Source organism: Aythya ferina (genome assembly GCF_964211825.1).
Source record: "Aythya ferina genome assembly, chromosome: 3".
Taxonomy (NCBI): domain Eukaryota; kingdom Metazoa; phylum Chordata; class Aves; order Anseriformes; family Anatidae; genus Aythya; species Aythya ferina.
The window spans coordinates 12,655,862-12,678,014 of NC_140298.1; the positions used below are offsets into that span (position 1 = coordinate 12,655,862).

At 48.7% G+C, this 22,153-nt stretch overlaps 1 protein-coding gene and 1 long non-coding RNA gene across 11 annotated transcripts in view; both read right to left on the bottom strand.

Annotated features, from left to right (window-relative positions):
* Positions 1 to 22,153, bottom strand: part of SLC8A1 (solute carrier family 8 member A1) — a 105,394-nt gene that overhangs the window by 66,535 nt on the left and 16,706 nt on the right. For all 9 annotated transcript variants that reach the window (XM_084515505.1, XM_084515504.1, XM_084515503.1 and 6 more), the window contains exon 2: positions 12,772 to 14,607. In XM_084515505.1, coding sequence (XP_084371631.1) covers positions 12,772 to 14,607 — 1,836 coding nt within the window. The remainder of the gene's footprint in view (positions 1 to 12,771; positions 14,608 to 22,153) is intronic.
* Positions 1,842 to 9,414, bottom strand: LOC311434971. 2 transcript variants are annotated; one of them, XR_014691860.1, is made up of 3 exons: positions 9,254 to 9,414; positions 4,753 to 8,677; positions 1,842 to 4,655 (listed from the first exon to the last, which is right to left on the bottom strand). It is a non-coding gene; the product is annotated as an uncharacterized lncRNA (long non-coding RNA). The 2 variants fall into 2 exon arrangements; XR_014691861.1 differs by having other exon boundaries at positions 1,842 to 8,677.

Here is a 22,153-nt window from a genome sequence, read left to right on the forward strand (position 1 = left end):
ACGTCTCTTTCCGTGTTAGCAGTCATTAGTACCGTTGTGCCGGGGAGCTAACTGCTGCCAAATCAAGGCCCCCGCTCACAGCAGCTGGTGCAAAGAGAACATCATTTTTGCTTCATTTTTAATGATCCAAATGCAAGCCTAAAGCTACCCGCGTTCAAATGCGTTAGCAGAGCTCACCAGTTCCCCTCTAATTAGTACATGTGCTGAGGCTCAAGAAGAGATAAACGAATAAAGCTCATGCCACAAACCAAAGGGCTCTGTGCCCTGCTCCCCGCAGCTGCTGGTGGACATCACCACGCTCAGCTCTGGATGCAAAGCAGCTCTGCAACTCCTCCACGCTCCTTTGCAGGATTTTCTGTCACATAACAAGGGTGCTAGAAGCAACTCCCTGCTTGCAAAGAGTTGTTGCACAAGCTGCACGACATAATATATTACCTTTTCAACCTGCTTTTTTTTTTTTTTTTTTTTTTCAGAGACGTTGTGATCCTGAAGTGTTATTGCTTTGACTTCTGCCATTTTTTTTGTTTGTTTGTTTTAAGCATTTGCCTGAAATTCAGACCCTGCTTAAGTTTCCAGAGCCAGTGAATGAAAGTTTGGTTCAAGCCGTAACTTGAATTTTCTGTGAAGCAATAAATTAAAAATAAATAAATAAATCACAACTCCTACTTCAGTTGGTTTCTCCAGACTGCCAAACTAATTTATGCACTTGCAACTTTCCTCAAAAGTGGAGCTTTCTTCCCTAAGTAAATACTATTCGCAAAAATCAGTATTTTTTCCCTGATTTACAGCAAAGTAATTTTAAACCTCTGCTCTCGCTGGGACAGAAGACATTGACACAATCACAAATGTGGAGCTTTTCACGCTACCTGTCTCCTTTCTGTCTCTTACGGGTACATGGATATAGCCACCCACACAAAGTGCGGCTACCTTGGCACCAAAATGCTGATCACTAACAGGACAGTTCAGACCACTTTAGCTCTCCCTTCTCCATGCACCATTTGAAATCGAGTTGGCCTTGACGGTGATTTTTCTTGGCAAGGCCTGAAGAATTCTCTTTTCCTTATTGCTTTTACCGTGGCTGCCTAGTGCCAAGCCAGGGCTCTCCCTGCAAGCACACTGAAGCTGAAACTTGTGCAATACCAGCTCAGTGAATTTAAGACATGGATGTCAAATTCATGCTGTAGCAAGAGCCCAACAGCCTTTCACAACTAGCCATCGCAAACACCAGCACCCCAGCCTTGCTCTTGGCTTCAGTGGGACGAGAGGCTTTTGGGCATGAACCCAAACATATTACAGCTCTGCAAGCACTCGCTTGCAGCTGTGGGGGAAGCACTCATACAAATGCGATTTTTCCTTTTTTATCATGTCTTTTCCAGGTCTCTGCTTTGTACCAAGCGTGTGGCAAAGGGTCCAGGTAGGCTGCTGTGGTGCTGCCTTCACCCTGGTGTGGGACACTCCTCTCCTCCACTGTGCACCCGAGACTCGGCCATAGATGGTCCCAGCATGGTATCAGCATGCAATTAGCCTGGCCATGAGGTTATGATGATCAGGGCTGAGAATCAAAGCCGCCCTCACCAGCACAGCCTGGCACGGAGGCAATCGATGTCTGCTCTCACAGGTCTCCTCCCTGTGCTGCCAAAGCTCTCCAGCAGCTTCCCAGGATCTCCACTAAAAATGCACTGCTTCAGCAGCGTAACGAGCTCCCCAGGTTAAGTCTTTTACTGACTCCCTGCAAATCACTGAGAGGACAAACTGCTGTTTCAGTTCATTAGCAAGTGCTTTGTAGAAATCTGTTTGTATATTCGCAAGAGACCAAGGCACTCATTCATTCTAGGCCCAGGAAAACTGGCACTGAGGAGCCTCTCACCTTCCCTTTCAGCTCTGCAGGGTGGAGAATAGAGAGCAATTCTCCCCCAAGAAACACAGCAAATTCTCCCCTGGCACAGCAAGGGCCAGACAGGGCTCTCTGGATTCTATTCAGCATTTTTCTTAAAACCCCAACCCTGGGAGCTCTGGGATTCAACAAGAAATTTAATTTTCACCTAAAACACAATGAGTGAAGAACCCCCTGAGGGTTTAGCTCTTGGCACTGCAAAGGAAAACAGCACCAGAAACACTCAGACAAATAAAACAAACCTCATGGCATTGGCATCGCTTGCAGCTCTTGTGAGATTTAAGCAACCAAACCACCAGGGAAGCTGTCTGTGACAGCATTGCAAATGTGACCCACAGGTTCTGCACATGGACCTGGAAGAAACTGGGGATAAAGACCAGGCCAGAGAGAGGAATACCAGGAGACAAGGATGCAGGAAAATGAGCTCAAGGCTTTTGCTTGTGCTTTTCAAACTTACTGCCTTCAGGCACTTTATATTTGCTAATTAAAGCAGGCACCACCTCCTTTCACACCCAAGGCTGAGCTAAAGCCTTTCTTAAGGGTTTGTACGTAGTTGCTGAGGGAGAGGATTTTTAGAAAACTTCAGGTTGCCTCTGCAGTTCTCTGCTAGATGATACAGATCCATCCAAGCTTTCCGTTCTCATCTTTTTTTACTACATTAATACCCAGAAGCACCTTTGGGATAAAAGCTACTCTTGACGCCCACAAAGCTTGCAGGCTCTGCTAGCCCAGAGCACAACAAAAAACATCTGAACACAAGGCAGGCACTTTGCAGGGAATGCAAACTGCCTTCCTAGCATGGAGAGGGCAAGGTAAAGGATCAGAGGTCAGGGGCTATTTGTGCTCTGAAGGCGAAGGAGCAGGGAGGGGAAGGAGCTGTGTTAGTGCCTAGAGCAAACTCGTGGGAAAATAACCTCAGAGAACCTTGTAGAACTGTGGAGCAAAGGGGAACATCGGCATGGAGCTCCCTGGAGATGCCAGGAGGCCCTGGCTGGCAGGCACAGGGGCAGGAGCTTTGTCTCCTGCAGGTTGGTTTCTCCTGGGCATTTGGAGAAAAGGCCACAAAGGCTGTTTCTCTGCCTCAGGCCAAGTATACCTGTGATCTTATCCAATTTCCATTATGTTTTTAGAATAGCTTTGTCTCCTCTTCATCATGTTTCCATTGCTCAGTGTTTAGGTGTCAGAGGAGCAGAGCAATCCCCACATTTAGCCCCCCAAAGGGATCAGGTTCCCATTACCCGCTATGGCAAAGGGAGGACGCCAAGCAGAAATAAGGAGCTGGTATCCCAGTGGAATTTTCCAAGGTCTTCTAATCAGATATGCTGGCCAGGTGAAGTTTCAAATGCATAGCCCCTCATCCACCACCACCACCTTCAGATCTGTTCATTAGCACCTTCGGGAGGGCTCTCCAAGACCGCCAGTTCTCAGGGGGCTGACACGCGGTGCTTTAATTGTATATAATTAAATACTGCTCCCTTATCTAGATTTCAAAGTTGGCTGTTGGGGCTTCAGCACCAACGCTCTCTTTCCTGCTAATTAGCTTCCTTAATCCGTGCAGCCTTGCTTCTTCCCCCACGGGGACGGGGCTCTCCTGCAGGGAAGCCTGGATTGCGACTAATTATTAGCAAAGGAGAGAGCTGGCAGGTGAGCACCGGCCCTGTCCCAGATAGTTGTTGTGAGCAAAGAGCCCAGATGGGGTGGCCACAGGGAAGCTCTGAAGGTTGCGTGTGTGTGGACGTGTTCGGTCTTTGCTCCATCTGTAGGTTGCTTTGCATGTTACCCCACCACCCATTTGCAGCAGAAGACCACGCAGGACGGAAGCCACCTGCCTGAAGTGCAGCTCACACCATGGTTGCTTTTGCCTGGCTATCACAGAAAAACAGGATAGAGAGAGAGTTCCCAAGACCTCGTCTGACCCAATCCTGTCCTAAAAGAGACAACACGCTGAGCATCTCCAGTAAATCTTCAACCAGTGCCTCTACGTTGACCTCTGCTGTTGACAGAGGTTACCCACTCCCCCAAGCCACGCCTGGGTGGACCCGTATGTACTTGGAGGAAATTCCTTCCTGTCTGATTTGAATCGCCTCCACTGCTGCCTTAAGACCCTGCAGACATGGATTGCCCTTTACATAGCTCAAGGCTTAGCTCTTCCCTAGGCTGCCGTCTAAATTAAACAGTCTGAGTTCTCGCAGCCTCTCTCTGTGGGTCACATTTCTCAGACCACCAGTCATTTTCTGCACTTTCCTCTGGACTCTCCCCAGCTTCTTCTGGAGTTGGTGAATATCTCCGGGATGACGTCGGCCTCATTCATTGAAAAAGCATGACATGGTGAGCTCAGATTTGGCTGCTGGGTCACGATGGCAGCCCCTGCCTCAGTCACTCCCCTCCCACTTAAATTTGTGCTTGGGGCAGTTCTTGCACAAGCGCTTGTCTTCGCAGCATCCTGCTTCCTCTCAGCCCATCTCTCTAAATCCCCATGCTGGCTTTGATAATGCTTCCAACCTGTCCACGCCACCTGCACACTTCAACAACAAACTTTTCCTTTCTGCTCCCAACAAGCTCCAGTTCAGGACGAGCACCCGCTGAACGTCTTTTCACTCCTGTCCAGTGCCACGTTTCTCTTTTCAGGCAGGTTTGACCCCATCACCCTAGTGGCCCATTTAGCCAGCACTTCCTCCCAGCAGCACTAAGCTAGGCAACATGAAAAGCTCTTCTGAAGCTGAGTTACATGACAACCGCTGCTTCTCCTGCACCCAAAAACCTGGCATAAAAGGAAATTAGGTTGGCTTGATAAGATTTGTTCTTGACAAATCTCTGCTGGCTGTTATTCATCTCCTCGTTATCTTCAAGGTACTTACAAATAATGTGTTGATTTATTCGAAGCTCCTCCAGGTACAGAAGCAGACATAATCTGGCTGAACTGCTGCTGAAGGCAGCTCTGGAGCTTGCCCGCAGATCTCATCTCTCACCCAGGAAAACTTTCAAGGGGACAGTGAGCAGCTCTCCCTTGGGTATTCCCCTACCAACATGAGGCTCAATGTCATTATCCACACTCGCTCTGGGGACAGGTGAGTTAAATTATCTCCATCCTCCACCTGTAGGCTTCCTGGAGGTTGTCTCCTGATGCCTCCATGAGCACAGACTGAAGCACATCCAAGGAGAATTATGCTTCTCAGTGGGGTGTGATGTTCAGCTCCCTTTCCCTTCTCCCTCTGCACTAAGGTGTGGGCAGGACATCTTCTCCTCTAATTCTTGGCCGGCTCCTGACCAACCTGACTCCAACCTGACACACCCACGCTGCTCCGTTACACTCTTCCCTGCTCAGCCGACCTATTTTCTGTGGTTTTTATTTTTTTGGTATGATTCTTTCCACGTTCCAGGTCACTGGAGAGCTCGTGAGTCAGGTAAATCTCCCGTTACACTTCCCTCCCTTTCCCCTGTGGTAGGATCATTTGTGCCTGGGCCATTAATACTGACTTTGTTTATATTATTCTTTCCCTGTGTAGGAGTGATAGCTTATCCCCCTTGGTCCCATCACACATCCAGTCACTAAGGAGGAACATAAATTTCAACAAGCAGGCCTGAAGTGTGAATGCAGATCCACTGAACTAAGTGAATGCAAAGCCCTCTGCAGGCTCTGGTGCCAGGCGAGCCCTGCTCCCCACCTGCACGAGCCAAAGACATCTCATCTCAGATCTTCATTGTTCCCAATGAAACCAGTGCATCTTGGAGCACAGTATCTGCGGTCTCCAGGCACGTTTCTTGCCCTTATCTCTTGTGTGCTCAGGGGGCAAGTGCTGGGGAGAAAGGGCAGGCATAAACCGAAGGGCTGAGAGCATCTGCACTGGGAGGACATCCTCTGGAAAGGGCTTTGTTCTGATCGCGGGGATTCCAGTCCATGCCCTGGTTCTTCATCAGGGCTCTGTTTCCCACTGCCAGGCGCATTTAATTGTCACTCGGATTGTGTAGGAAGGCATCCAGACACTATGGAAATGGAGCCATATAGGGACTGGACGGCGGAGGCACATGCTGGTCACCCTCTCACTTGCACAGCAGTGGGAATACTTTTTCCCTTACACTAGGATATTTTTAAAGTGGAGAATGCCGTTATTATTTGTTGTCGCCCAGCATCCAGCATCGCCATTCTTGGAAGCCAGCACAGTGCCACCGATGTCAGTGTCAGAAGCGTTATTAGCAGATTTTTTGATATCTCCCCAGATGCCCTCAGGCTCAGTGGTGTTTGACATGGAGAGGGCTGACCTTCACTGCAACCATGCCCATGACAAAACAGAGAGCACACCTACCACTTCCAGCGCAGAGAGACCTTCACTAACACTGTGGCTGTGAAAGACTAACCTTTAGTCAAAGCTCCTGACCTGGCAGTGCTGTAGAGATAAGGTGGTTCAGCAAGACCAGGCTGGGGGTCTGTTTCTGACTTGGTTGCTTGTCTGCAGGTCCAGCTTCTCCACTTCGCTTGGCTTCAGAGGGTGGCAGGTGCTTCTCTGTCCATCTGCACAAACACTTGGATGTGGTCAGCTGTCTGCTTTTTGTTCTGTCAGTCTTGCTTTAAGCCCACAAAACTACTTAAGTGCCACCCACTGAGGTCAGACCTGGAGGCAAGGTATCAGAGGGAAGAAGGCCGATTCCCAAGCACAACTTGAACTCAGAGCTTGTGTTGGGGTCCTGCACACTTTTTTGGGTTGCATTTACCTCTCGTTGCTCGAGGACTTGCCATGTGTGCACAGGAGGGAGAGGGACGGGTCCCTGCTCTGTCAATAAAACCTGCATGCCACAGCTGGTGCAGTGCCACTGCCAGCAGCACTCAGGCATGTGCCAGGGAAGGAAAGGAGACTGCAGAGAGGGACGGGGCTTCTCCTGCCCCCTGCTCTCACCTCCCCAGCAAGGTGCTAAGGAGCTGTGCTGTTCTCCAGGATAACTCTTTCCCACGCCAACAGGTTTTGGTAGGATTGCTGCTTTAATTTCTTAAAACAAGCCTAGATCCTGCGTTTTATAAATTACTACAATGCATTTAATAGGTAGCCTTTTCATAAAGGAGCACAGCGGATGTGTACGCAAGCCCTGATGAAGCTAATAACTGCCTCTCAATGGCTTTCAGAGAGTTATTACATATTTAAGATCCAAGCTCCCTTAATCAACCACAGAGATGCAGCTGGCAGCGGTAAATTGCCAACAACAGCTCATTACAAATAAGGAAACATTGTTTTTTCAAGGACAAAAACCGTATCATTTCTACAGCTAACCACTCCTGTCCTCACCCCTCTTCCTCCATGTCCCCCCAAGTGACGTGCTGGCACAACTTGCTTCATCCAGTAACACAGCCTCACTGCCTAATCCCCTCCACAGGGGACGCCATCAAATCAAGTTCCTAGATCTCATGCACACGCAGAATGACTTATTTGGGCAAGCAGCACAGACTGCATCCCGCGCTCACCCTCCCCAGGCAAGCCACAGGCAGGGCTTGTCCTACAAGGCTGTGATGTCTTGCTGCAGGAGCACACCCACTGGCTTTACTCTGGGGAGGACCAGATCAGCTCTTAAGACACATAGAGACACAGTTCTGAGAAAGTACATTGCAGGCTTGAGACGTGGGAATGTTTTTTTTTTTTTTTTTTATCAGCCTGTGCATATACACATGATGTCCACATCACTCCATGCCTGGCCTGCATGCAAAGGACAATAGTGAGTGCAAGCCAGGTCCAAACGTGGCCATCCAGTGTGCAGCTGGAGGCTCACATGCACATGCAATTTCCAAGCTCAGACGTTTAGTGGTTCTCCTGAGGCATCCGAAGAACTGAAATCCAGCACCCAGCCCTGTACATCACAGGGTTTCGGATGCAGGCAGCATCTCCCTGTTGCTTGAGGCCCCAAGCAGCATTTCTTTCTTGGTCTTTTCTGTGACGCACAGTAAGACGAGTTGCCACCCTCAGGGATTTTCCATCCTCAGACCAGACCAGGCTTCCTAACTGATGAAGCTGTAGGTAGTGTGGGCACTCACATTTTCATCTTGTGGTAGTGAATTTCCTTTTTTTTTTTTTTTTTTTTTTTCCCATGCCAAACACCCTAGCCCCAAACTGCTTTGCTTTTCTGCTTGATGTTGGAAGGCTCAGACTGCCCTAAACACAACAGGAAGCCAAAATTCAGGTCAATCCCCCTGAAGAAAATATTTCAGGCCTGTTTGATTTCTTCCTCTTGCATTGAGGTATCAATCCATAAGGTACAAAGCAGTGAACACCACAGCGTGGGGTCACCATTTGTGGTTATTCTTCAGTTATGCACCCAAGAATTAGCCTTTAAGCACTTGCAGGCGGCTGGGTGCAGGGGAAGGCCTTATTTCCCTGGATGCAGCTGAGACAAGAGCACAGCAGTTTAAAAGAGACACCCATGGGTGGAAGACATTAAGACTAATTAAGAAAGTTTAGGAGTGTCCAGGAAAGACTAAACATTGTGTGAACAGAGAGGAGAAATAGAAGTGAGAGCACACCCCATTACAGCTGCACCTTTCCCTCCTGGGACAACCAGCTCTTGGTGGAAGGGGAATGCTTGCTTGCTTCACCTTCAGCCTAGTTTACACCAGTCTCTCTGCCACATTGGGATGCTCCCCTCTCCTCGACCGAGTCCTAATACAAGGCTGGCTGTGCTGGAGGTTTCATTTTTCCTTTGAAGCTGCAAGCCATGGATGCAAAACAGAGCCAGAGAGGTCCCAGGGCTGAGTCAGGATTTTATTTTTTGCTATTTCTGTAGAAATACCTCACCCAACTTCTTCTGGAAAAGAAAAAGGGAACTTAAAAAAGCAGTACTGCTTGGTTCCCCCCGCCACAATCTATATTTATTGACATCAACATTTTTAAAGAGCTCTTGGGAGGGAGGCTGTGTGATCTCCAGGGACATTTTCCATAAAAAACATATGATTTAGCTGGTGTTTGTGTCACTGCTAGCATTTGACTCCTAGAACTATGCTTCCTGAGAAATGCCAAAGCTGGCTTGGACGAGTCATATATGACGGGCCAACAATTTCACTCCCTGAGCCTGCAACAGACACCTTGTATAAAAACAGCTAAACTATGTGTTTTATGTATTAATACAGCAAGATGGATTAACATAAGATTGACGATGCATTTACAAGTGTAACCTTATAGGTGAAGTAACAATACAATTTGTTAGCTGTATGATTTTACATAACACCTTCCTCACTGACTTTTTAATGCAGTAAAAACTTTGGTGCTCGTGGTGTGTGGGGGCAGACATCCAGAGTGCAGGTTGTAATAGCTCGCTAGCTGCGATGTCAGCTCGAGGGAAGCTGCTATTTCTTGACCATGAAAGAACACACAGTTTTCATACCTCTTTGCAGTCATCTCTGTAAGAGATGCACCTCCTGATGTTTCAAGACAGCAAGGAGAAGAGATACCATCAGCTGGGGTAAAGATTGCTTCCTCCTCCAAGACAGGAGGATGGACTCCTTTTGAGCTATTTGGTGTTCAATCAGGAGACAAAAACACACTGGCCAGACAAACCACTGACCTCTTTTATGATTACGACACCTGGGGCAGATGGGTGGGCAGGAAGCACCTGTAACATCTTAGTAGTTCATCATCTCATCAAGAAATCTGTAATCATTAACAGAGATGCAAGGCAAAGCCAGAATCACCTTGCTAAGGATGGTCCCAGAGGAGAGGGTCTCTCTTAAACTTACATTGTAGCACCTATGGATGTCTTGGAGCCCCAGGTGCCTGTGCAGCATCACCAAGATGCTGACCTTGCTGGGACACAATTTGGATATCTATAGCTTTCCCACATAGCTGTCAGGATAGAGTATTCCACAGGGGGACCAACATCTTCTCCACTGTACATCTCTGTTTGGACGTCTCTTCAGCACTTACATTGCTATTTTGTGTATTCTGGGAAAGGAGACATCAACAGATTGATTGCAAAATGGGAAACTCTCTCTGGACTCTGTGAACAAATAGCATGTTATGTAATTGGGCCTTTTAGGAAGTGGAGGAAGGTCTCCAGAAGATCAGTATCCTCCCAGCAGTTCCTAATTTTACTGGTCTTACCAGCAAACAAGCCCTCTAATAATAGAGACTTGCACAGTTTTATTTCATCTTTCTGTCCTCCTGCACTTGCCCTACCTTCATTGTTAGAGTCCCAGAGAAACATATCTTGCTCAATTTTATAGAGCTGATCAATACAGCCTAGAATGGCAGAGCTGAAGAGGCACCGAAGACCTTTAGAAAGGGCAGCAAGGCAATCTCTTGGCCACCACAGCATGGGAAATATTGAAGTTTTAGAACTTTATTGAGTCAAATATGCTGCAGAATTGCACAATTCTACATAGCTAAGATTTAGCTGAAGCACAACACTAACAATGACGTGGCAAACAGGCTTTAACTCTATAGTCCACATATTGTGCTAGCACATCTTTATTCCTATCAGGAACAGGAGGCAGTTGCAGGGAGGCAAGTGAGGATGCCCCTAAGCAGCACCTCAGCTTCAGGACCACGTTGCCTTTGTGCTGCAGGGCTGTCCTGAACTTGCACCCAGGCAGACATGGACTTGTGGGAACTCTTCTGCAAGTCAGCCCACACCATCCGACACCTGAACAGGGTCTGTAGCAGGTACCTATTAGATGGGTGCCTACTACCTGCCGGACACGTGGGCAGATGGCAAATTGTAAAATCACTGCCATCCTTCTCCCAAAGTACTAAGGCATGTATGTGTGTGTCTTCTCCCATCTGAATTGAACAAGCCCCTTGGTAAGCACATGGTCCTGCAGCTGCCACCTCCTCTCACTCCATCCACCTAGCTCTCTTCTGCTCCAGGCTGCCAAGTCCTGAAGTGCACGCTGGTGCTTCCCATGTACTGTCCCTCCCTCCCAGCAGTACCAGGGGGAGATGGTTTAAAGACAGTAGAGATATGATGGCAATGCCCTGGCATCTGCATGCAAAAAACCATGCTCAGTTTTCTAAGAAAGCTGTTTTCCCCATATCTTGCTTGGCGTGCACATGCAGATAGCCGGCTAGATAAGGAAGGGAGAGGCTTGCAGTGGGGAGAGCACACCAGCACTCCCTGAGAGGCCAGGGCCCAGCCCTGACAGGATGTGGCCAGCCCACTTCCAGCACACCCCCTGCTTACTACGCTGCTGACAAACATTGACAGCAAAGAGTTCAGTGGAGGAAAGTCCACCAGCAACAGCACGGCGGGACCCGGCGCCGTGCCGGGAGAGGGAAAGCAGCGCCGCCGCACAGCCCAGCCCCACATCAGATATCTCAGATATCTCAGCAAGAGTGCTGGCTGCAGGACAAGGGGGAAGCCCAAGCCCCACTGAGTACTGCCTCAAAGCCACGTAATCACGTCACATCTCGGGGGAACTGAAATCAAACATCAAGGTCTTCCTGACGGCAGCCCAGTTTTGCTAGCAGTGAGTGACCTGGTTAAAAAGTAAAGAGCCTTCGGGGGATGTCCTTATAGCCTAGTTCATTGCAACTCTACAGACACCTTCCTGCTTCCCTCACAAGGAAAAAAAAATCAAATCAAATCAAATAACTGAGTTCCTGTCTACTACAGTTATCGTTCAGGAGTGCAGACCAGGAATAATAGCACATTGTGTGCTCTTGACCCTAGCAAGAGCAACATGCACGTTCTGGTCTCCAAAATGCCGGAGCTATGAAGTTCTTGCTCAATTATTTCTGAGAATCTGAAGCACCGAGTGGTCTAATACCCTGCCTAAGAATTACATCTTGCTGCTTCCAGGAGTTTTGTGTTTCTCCCTGTTCACGTGGAGCAGGTACAGATAACGGAAGGAACATCAGGTCCACTCTCCACCCCCATCTTTGGTTTGCTCTGGCTCCTGAGAGACCAGCTGTAAAAGATGCAACAGCCAAGCCACCTTTTAGGTCTCTTGACACAGAGTGACCTTTATCAGGGACTGCTCCAAGTCCTACTCAGCGTTTTTTTGCTACCAAGTCTACAGCTGGCAAGGCCTGGTCTGTAGGCACAGACCTCACTGCAGGAAGAGCCTGAGGCTGAAGCAACACAAGTCCCAGCTTTTGCTCTTTCAGAGCCACAACTGAGCAAGAAAATATCTTTAAAACATAGCCAAGGATATATGTTTTTAACTGTGATTTACTGGGCTGATTGACATTCTCCACATAATGTGATAAACAAAGCTACAGCACAGTTTTTCCACCTGCTGCCTAGCAATACTCAGGACTAGCCTCCAACAGCTTTCATCCCCCCCTTTTTTAAATTATTATTATTTTTTATTTACAAACAGACAGACATGGCTCTACTTCCATTCTAAACATGAAGTTTCTTTGCATGACAATAGTTTATCAGGGCATGCATTAGAAAGTCACCCAGGACCTTAGAAAAGGAGAAGGAAGAGGCGGCTTTCTCCAAAGCCAACTGAAAGCGAGTATCAGTGGAACAGACTGCGTTCCAGTCCCAAGTGAGCTCAGTCAAGGGGAAGTGGTTACCACAATTCACACACTTGATTTAGACAGGTGACTGCCTGGGGATGGAGGTAACAGCCAGCTCAGTGGTGTTCTCTCCTACGCTGTAGAGCCAAGGCTACAGAGATCTGCTCAGGTCCTGGGTAGAAGGTGGGAGGCTGGCCTCACAAACCAGTCCCATCTCCCAGCTGCTGGAAGGGTGGAGTGCCCCCGAGCAGCTGCCACTCTCTGATCTGCTAACAAGGCAGGAACACAGCATTTCAGGCTCCCTAAAGCACACAAGACCATTCACAGCTTGCTGCTACTCACTGGCACCCACACACCTCCAGTGCAGCTCTGGTAGCCATGTGCATTTTATTTCAGGAGAATGACAGATTGGAAGTAACAAATGAAAGCTTCACTTACACTATCTCATCGTTCTGGAATTCCAGCTCCCCGCAGGTGTCTTCAAAGTCCTCTCCTCCACCTTTGGCTGAGCCTTCAATGGTTTTATAGGGCACAATAACATTTCCTCGTGCGCCAGAGGTTCGCAACACTTTCACTTCCATGGTCCCCACGCTCTCGCTGACATGTGTTACTGGTTCCTCAAAGGTGAAGATGCCAGCATGGTCATCGTCAAAGATGGTGACAGTGGCAGTAGACGGTGAGCCCAGGCAGGCAAGCGTTGAGACACGAGTGGCCTCAAGAATGCCCTCATCTGAGGCCTCAGTGCTCACGCGGACATTGCTGAGATGGACCAGGAAATTCTCATCCTCCTCAAATATGTCATCATCGATTATGCCAACACGGATCTCCTTCTGGGTCTCTCCAGGCTTGAAGACCACAGTCCCTTCAGTGAATTCATAGTCAGAGCCAGCATTGGCCGTTCCATCCTCTGTCCTGAAGTCAACGTACACCGTGTTGGTCAAGTCGCCGCCCCGGCGAATGATGGTCAGGGCGACGGTGCCACAGTTCTCCAGACACTGGTAGGTGCCTTGCTCAAAGTAGAGCTTGCTGATGGGATCGTTTTCTGCCACCTCACTGTTGACCTCATGCATGCTGACAGCTTTGCGGGCCTGGTCTGCAGCATGTCTCTTCAAGATGTTGCCAGCTCCAGTCATGAGCCGAGTGGCCTGGATGCGGTAAAAGGCCCTGCTCTTCTGCTGCTGACTTAGGACCTGGTAGTTGGCCAACTCTATAAGCTGCTCAATTTCCTTGTCGGGATGTTTTTGTTTCAGCTCTTTCAGGATCCGAGCCATTTCTCTCCTGGCTTCCTCATCATCCTGGTCTTTTTCATCCACCTCCAACACCAGTGTCCCATCCAAAAAGTTCTCCACATGAGAATTAGCAACCTTTCCGTCCATCTCAATATCAGCTTTGGAGGAGGGCCGGTCACCCTCATGCTCAATAATCATGCCTCTCTGCTTGCCAGCTCGATATTTCTTGTAGACATACTTGTAAAATAAAAGTCTCCTGTCAGCTATCCAGGCAAACACCACACAGATAGGGAAGAAGAAGAAGGTGAGCAAGCCTTCCCAAACCTCCACAACACCAGGAGAAGACACAGATAAAATAATGTAAAGCCAAGTGTAGGCAAAGATGCTCCAGGCTGCTGTAACAAAAAACACTCGCAAGTGCTTGATCTTCCTTATCTCTCCATCCGGAACAACATAAACACAGATCGCAATGATGACAAACATGTTAAATGCAGCACTTCCAACAATTGTGCTTGGCCCCAAGTCCCCTGCTGTGAAGCCGTGACCACACACTTCGATAACAGACAGAAGGATCTCGGGAGCGGATGAGCCCAAGGCCATCAACGTGAGGTTGGAAACGGTCTCATTCCAGATCCTCACTGTGGTTTTGCTGGTCTCGCCGTTGGGCTTCTTGATGGTTATTTCCCGCTCTTGGGATGTAATGACTTCGATGGAGGACATGAAACGGTCGGCTATGATGGATACTCCCAGGAACATGTACACCATCGCTACAAAATACACTGTTGCCCGAGCTATTTTGTCACCGAACGAGGGGTCTTGGGGTTCCCATATTGGTAAAATCACACCCTTTTTGCAGATGTACGAGCCCGTGCACTCCTCAGACTTGTTTGCAGGCACTTCACTGGGGCTTTCTGCATATATGCCTTCTGCATGGACGAGCAGCACCACCACAACACTCAGGAGTTGGAAATTCACCAGGAAGGTGGGTGGGTGAGTTGCTTGCGACATGGCCGCTTCCACCGAGCAGGTCCCAAATGTCCTCAACCTGCAGAGACAAAAGGAAAGATGCACTGAGGCTGGCCAGAGACAACAGATCTTCTTTTCCACCCAATTTATTTCTCACCTTTCCCAAATGTATAATCAAATTACCCTGTTCCTCAAGAAGACCCATCTAATGAGCCCTAACTGTGTTATGACCACTGCAGATTTCCACATACAAATCTTTAGTTCAGCTATCCGAGCAAGGACTGAGTCAGATGATACCAGTGGGCTAGCACCTACCCCTTTCAGCTACACAGATGTTTAATGCCATTTTCTCTCTCTTTGCTGAAAGCTTATTTCTTCAGTTGTATTTTCCTGTTTCTCATCTAATTAAAACTCTTTATTTTGCTTCATGGCTGGCAGAAGTGTTTCATGTTTCAAAATGATGGAGCACTCCTGCACTGGAATTCAGGGAAGAGCAGGAGGGGACAGGGAAATTACTATAGTCCAATCATTTTTTGGAATATTTTTATTCACTGTAAAGGACATATTTTATAGCCTTTTCTTGCTCACAGTCCTTCCCAAGCATCTACTCCATATCTGCGCGAAGCAAGCTCAAGCCTTGGCAAAACCTTGCTCTTAACGGCACCTCGGTCATACGGCGCACCAGAAGGGCAGTCTTTAATTAATGATTTTGGAGCCATTTCTTCCACAGCGCATCACTTTGCACCTTCCCAAAACTGGAAAGAGCCCCATATGCATCCAAGCATGGCTCTCTTGGCATGCTTCGAGAGGAAGCCTGTCCCTACGCTCTTTTCCCACTAGGTCAGCTTTGCCGGCTTCCCTTGCAAGGGCCTTTCTCACTCCATTTACAACATCAGTCATCAGGCATGACAGCAGTACTTGCCCTTGTCCTGCCTCAGGATTTTCCAGCAGTGTCGGGGAGCTGTTAAAGAGGTTTGCAGTTAGTTAACAGTGCATAAACCTACAGAGCAGATGCCTTAAATTACATAGAGATGCTTAGTGCAAAAACCTGAGCATGCTCAGTGTTAAATTCTCAATTTTACTAGGCAATAAAAGCCAGATTCCTTGTTATTAAAGCTATATTTTCTCCTCAAGGAGAGCCTTTGCCATACTACATTTCTCCATTCCAAGTTAATTTAATCACACAGTACTTAAAAATGCTTCTATGAAGAGAGGAAAATGAACATGTTGATACCTTTACCTTGCTGAAGACTACAGAAGGCTGAACAGGTTTTGCTCGTAAAAAGAAAACAACAGCCCAGAAACAAAACCAAGAGTCTAGTCATGAAAGATTTCAGCTTTTAAGGGAGGGGTAATGTTCTCAGGTCCATACCAGAGATGCGGACATGAGCAGGAGGTACAGACAACATCTCTATAATACCTGGCAGGTCTCACCCCACCATTTGCCACCTGCCTGCTCCTCAGTAAACACAGTGCCGGGTCCCACAGATCATAGACTCACAGAATCATCTGGGTTGGAAACAACCTTCAGGATCATCAAGTCCAGCCACCAACCTGACCTATGGAGTCCCATCACTAAACCCTGTCCCTCAGTGCCACCACTGTCCCTTAGTGCCAGATGCTTAGCCGCACGCGCTTGGAGCTGCAGACCAGCCCATCTGTGCTAAAGGCTGCATCCAGTGACAGTGTCCCAGCTGTCACCTGTGCTTAGATGTGACCCCAGCAGGGGTGGCAAAGCTCACCTTCCCTCTTCCTTCTCGAAGAGGGCTTGTTTCTCAGCACAGCCAGCACTGCTGACTGCAAGCGTACAGCCAGGCGTTCCCAGGGAGAAGCATTTACCCTCCAACAGGGACACACCAACGCCTCCTTGAAAAGGAGCGCCTGATCACCACCACCCCTCTCCTTATGATACAGAAATCACCCCTCCTCATCAGGGCAGGGGCTCGTTATGCAGGGACAGGCTGCGTGCGAAGGAAGAAGTGTCTGGAGGAGTGAGTACCATCTTGCACCCACGTTACGGGATCTACTCCTTACAGAGATGTTGTAACGATGGATGAACGCCCTCCGCTCGATTTGCTTTTATTGAAGAATGCTGTAGTGGGATTATTGGGAGGGAAGAATAATACTGAAAATATATTAAGACAGTTATATGTAAATGGCATCTCCTCACCGGGAATTGTTGTTCTCTGCTGCAGCCCCCTCCCAGTTTTCTAATTAAGTAAGGCAAAAGATACACCGAGCAGGAAGTGAGCAATTCAGAGAGCTGGGTGATAAGAACAGATAAGAGGAACAAGAAAAAGCGTGTCTCCTGTATGAAGCTCAATTTAAAATACAGGAATTGTTTGCATTGGAAATCCTGCTAACGTTACGAGAAGCTCTTGCTGCTGGAGTCAGAAACCCCAAACGTTTCTCCCCAAGTCACAGTCCCCAGACACCTTCTGCTTCCCAATAATGCAGGCTCTAGTCGTCACTTACAGATCTTAAGTAAAAAATAAATGAAAACATGATGTTTACAAAGAAGAGTACCTTGTTGTATGCCATTTTGCAGATAGCTAAGTTGAAACAGATGTGCATTCATGGTCATTGAAGTTTAGCCGAAACATTAATTAGTCACCCAACATCTGTATTCCTGACCGTGTTTCACCCTGCTTCAAACCGACTCTTGGAGATGCTTGATAAAGGGGCTGTCAAAACACAAGCTGGCTTGGTATCTACTCTATTTATCCCAGATAACTCCTAAGCATTTAATTAATTAATTAATTTCAAAAATATGTAGGCTTAAGGAAAATGTAGCGTGGGCATAAAATATTACTCAGCTCTGTGGTTCTTCACCCTCTCTTTCTAAAGGGTAGTAGTTTCAATCAATAGAAAACTCAAAGCATCCACCTGCCCTTGTTCAGTTAATTTTCTCCCTGTGGCAAGTCATATCCTTGCACATGTACAATTATTCAGAGCAACCAGGCATTGTGAAATCCCCTTGGCAAGAGGAGAAAACAGATGGTTCCAGAGAAAATATTATGCTTTGGGTCACTGATTTAGGTCATAAAGAATAGAAGAGTCCCATCATACTTTGGACCAACTCTGCAGTCTTAAAAGGATTTGAGCACTGGAAGTCTCAGCCAGAAAAAAAACTACTCACTAAATCAGATTAATAAGTCACTTGAACTTTATTTGCCATGTTCTTCCCTTTCAAACATTCTAACACAAATATATATTTTTTTAATCAAGTCCCATATTTCGTTAAACAGGAGGAACAAAGCCTAGAGGCTTGCATCTGAGCAATCCATCTTTCTGGCCTTTCCATGCAGCTCTCCATGTACAAACAACATTTTTCCCTGAGACAGCAGGAGACAGGAGACGTGGAGCTTTTCTTGAGAGCCCAGATGGGTGGAGAAGGGCTGGAGCTTAATAAGGAGAAACACACCAGCCTTGGCAATGTGCAGGCAACCTTCTTTGAGTGGCCATAGCATCCAGCAACCCTATGTTGGACTTTCTCCAACATTCTGCAGTGCGGTTATCAAAAAGGATTCAGGTACCCCCCACTCTTCCTACTGGAACCAATTCATAATCAGCGTTATTAGCAGCAGGCTCAGGAATTATGGAGGGTTAGAAAATGCTTGGTCACAACATGCTGGCTACACATACACAACCAGAGCCTGACAATCCAAATCTCTCTGAGAAGCAACTGCTGTAAAATTAGCAGCGTTTCTTTATTTGCACAGTCCAAAATAAACAACTCAGTCCCTGGAGACCCTCTTGCTTGGCATTTGCATGGGGTCTCAGCCCATGGTCAGCAGGCTGCTGCAAACCCAGCAGTAGGAATATTCCCAGACAAATCATTCATATTATTCTCTAACGAGAAGCAAGGCTACCAGAATGCCAGCCTTCCCTTCAAAGCCAACTTTGTTAGCTTTTCATTAAGGTGTCTCAATTGCATTTCCCAGCCAGGCCATCAACAAGAAAAGCAAACACACGAGCTGGCTGTACACGTGTGGTGACGAACCACAAGCTACCACCCTGGATCAGCACAGCCCTGCCCATAAGCATCAACCCTACAACACAGGGCAGACCCAAAGCTCATTTTTTCCCCCGGATCCGGCTGCCTGGAGGCTTTCAGGTAGAGCTGGAGCTAGCCAGCAGAGCCAGCCCCCAGCTCGCTCCCCAGAAGCTCCCCGAAGTGCCAGCAGCTGCTTTTGCAGTCACAGGAGAAAGCCTGCAAGGGGCTGCATGGTCCCTTTGAGGCAAGCTCAGTTTAGATCCAGACCCCAGCCAAGGGACATTTGGCCAGCCTTCCTTCCAGCCTTCAGTGCTGTAAAACCCCAGTTTTTGCCCGCAGTAAGGCTAAGAGGGTTGCAGAGATGTTTGCCTTCTGCCTGGAGAAGGGAGCTCAAGGCTTTCCCCTAGTACTGGGCTTTACAAGCTGGTAGAAGAGAGCTCCTGCTGCCAGCTCGTGCTCTGGCCCCCCAGCTCCGGAGCTGCCAGATGGGGAGAGAGCAGCCTTTTAGCCTCCGCTCTGCCATGAGCTCCTCCAGGCTGAAGGAAGGCTCCTCCAGGCTGGCTGCGTGCTGCGAACAAAGCCAGCCTGAGAGCTGCTCCGTGCTTCAGCAGCACAGAGCTTTTCCTTTGCAGCAGCCTCCCAGAAGTCCCACTCCCATCTGGGCACGGCACCCGGGCCGTATCCACTTTTAGACCCTTCCCGCTGCTTTCCTGCACCTTTGAGTGATGAAGTTCGCAGCCGTTTGCAACAGGCTGGTAGCAGCATCGCTGTTCAGAGCTCTGGAAAAAAAAAATAGCTCTAGCCTGGCTGCCTTCGTTACAGGGCTTGGGCAGGAAAGGTTGGGCTCACGAGGAAGGAGTGGCCACGCAAAAAGAGAGACTTTCCATGGAGAATTCTCTCTCCATCACTTGACAGCAAGCACTCTGCAACGCAGAGCAGCTGTAACACAGCAGCCTTCACACCGTCACAGCCACCCGACTGTGCCTACCCCACTGCGACATCAGCTCCACAATAAGCATTGTTACGGTGAATTTACTGCCAGCCTGTATGGGAAAGTATCCCCACGGCTGTGTCACCGGTGTGCGGGAGGTGGGAGCAGCATCCTCTGAGACCTGAGGTCTCCGAATCCCTGCACCCCTATCCCAGGTTCTCTCGAAGGAGAGCAGCACCTAAGAGTTAAATGCGAGTAGTTTTCTTGCAGAAAGCTTTGCATACCTCATCTGCAGGAGTGTACTTGTACCCAAAGACCTCTCTCCAGAGGCTAACACCTCTCCACCTCCTCCTGACCCTTCCCGGCCATGCAGGAGCCGGTACACCTGCGCCTCATTGAAAGCAGCAATCTGCCTCACAGCAGGGCGGCTTGAGCAAACCCTGCGCTGGGGAAAGATGTGATGACTGTAGGAAAAAAAAAAAAAAAAGCCCCAACAAATCAACTGGTCTCTGACCATCAGTCAGGAAATCAGCCAAGAGTCTAGGTGCAGCTTCCTGCAGCTGAGGCACACAAGGAGGATGCCAACAGCCCTGATCTGGGCACTGCTGTGTGGCACAGCTTTGGTAAAAAGTAGCTCCTGCCAGCTGTGATTTTTACCCATGAAAGCAAGAGAAGAGCCAAAAGCCACGCTGGCTGGACCTCTGGATCCATGGAGGAAAGCTGGAGTGTCCAAAAGCCATGTTGCCACGCAGGGCTGCGGAGCACGATGGCACTTTAAAGGCAGCTTGGAAAGCCCTTGGCTCGCAGCCCTGCTCCTTCTCCCTTCCACCCAGCTCTGTCACTCCGAAACTGTTGGCATCCCCTGCCCATGACCCTCCGGATCTCCACATCGGGAAAATGATTTCCAGGCCGTCAGCATCCTGATTGCATCAGTACAAAACCCATCAAAACCTTTCCAAATATAGTCAGAGGCATGAGCCCTCCATGAAGCCAATCGAGTAAAATACGCACCAGGCCACACTGTTTTCTGTAAGGGACATTAAAAAGTTAGAACAATTATCAGTCCGCAACTGATTTTTCCAAGTATCCTATCTCTCTCTTGCATGCAGCATCCAATCCCCTCCCACAATCTCCCCAGCAACTTTCCAAAATAAACAGATAAATAGAGAAAATAAATCAGCCCCCATAAAAAAATTCAGCCAGATTGGTTGAATTTGGGGGCAGCTTGTAGAGATTGAGCTTGGAATTGTATTTTTTTTTTTTCAGGGAGTCTCCAGCTTTGCTTTTTAATGCATTGAGGCTGAGCGGCAAGTTGTCTCTTTTCCCTGCGATACACGAGCTCAGAGACGAAAATGCCAGGAAACGAGAAGCAAGGGAGAAATTCTTAATTCTTAATTCTTTGTGCTGTATTTTTTTAACATCTCTCCTCCTTGTTGCTGCTGTCTCCAGATCGTTTCTCTATCCCTACCACCTGTTTTTTTTTGTTTTTTTTTGCCTTGTCTTTATTGAGAAGCATCCAATTCTTCTGTAAAATGACTGTTGGGAGGATAAAACACCGCTAACAATCCTTGTGCTCCCAGGTAGGCTGGGAAGGAAGAATTTGCCCAGATCCAAGGGTTTCTGTAGGACAGGGCTTGCTCTCCTCCCTGCCTGCCTGTTCCCGTTTGTCCCTTGGGCTGGTAGCTCTGTGGGGGTCACCTACATGGTGGGATGTGCTCCTGGGTTCTATGGGGGGAAGGAGCAGAAGGCTTCGAGAGAGCAGAGCTCCCCCCTTCCCCAGCTCCCCGCACACATCCAGGGATGGAGAGGTGGGAGAAGTCCCTGGGCACGTGCATGGGGAAAGGGCTGTGGCAGCTTAATTTGGGCTGGAGGCCACCTCGGTGCGCTCCATCCATCAGCTGTGTGTCTCCATCCCTCAGCTGGGTGTCCAGCCCAGGCTGGTGGAGGGTGGTCATCGCCCAGAGGCTCACACCGCTGACTCTAGAGGGAGCCGGACGCCGGTGCTGAGCAGACACACAGGATTTTAGACCGCCAGATCTCAGGAAAGACAATCTGAGCCCCCCGGGCATGCAGGGCCTGGGCCACCTGCCTGCAGAGCAGGGTTAGCCACCCCTCCAGCCCCCACCTCATCTGCCTCCTGCGTCTCCCCAGCAGCTCTTCGCAGCAGCAAATCTCACTTCTATTTGTAGCCAGGTTTCCTTAGGAAGCCAGGCGTATGAAATCACACTTTCCATGTCTGTCTGTCTGTCTGTTTGCTCCCCTCACCTCCCCCCAATTTCAGCTAAACTTGCCAAAGGGGTAGAGATAGTGGAGAAGGCCAAGTCCCTACGAGCTTCCTGAAAAGAGCTGGAGAGATACCATTCATGCACTGGCCAGGAGCTCAGCCCATGTGGGATGCCACAGTCCCAACAGCACCCTGAGCACCCCGCTGCAGACCCAGGCACAGCCAGGACATTTGTGAGCTAGGAACACGTGTGGATCATGGCATGCAGCACTTGTGCTGCTCTAGGTTATTCACAGTGCCCGTATCACATGCCATTTGTGTTGTCCAAGAGGAATGGGTTGGTCCTCTAGAGATGCCCATACCTTGGAGGACACTGGGCTTTGTTACAAGGCGTGAGTTTCGTTAGGATGCTGGAGAAGAGGGGCTTTTCCCCCAGAAGCCAGCAGGGCTGTATGGACCCAGCAACAAAACAG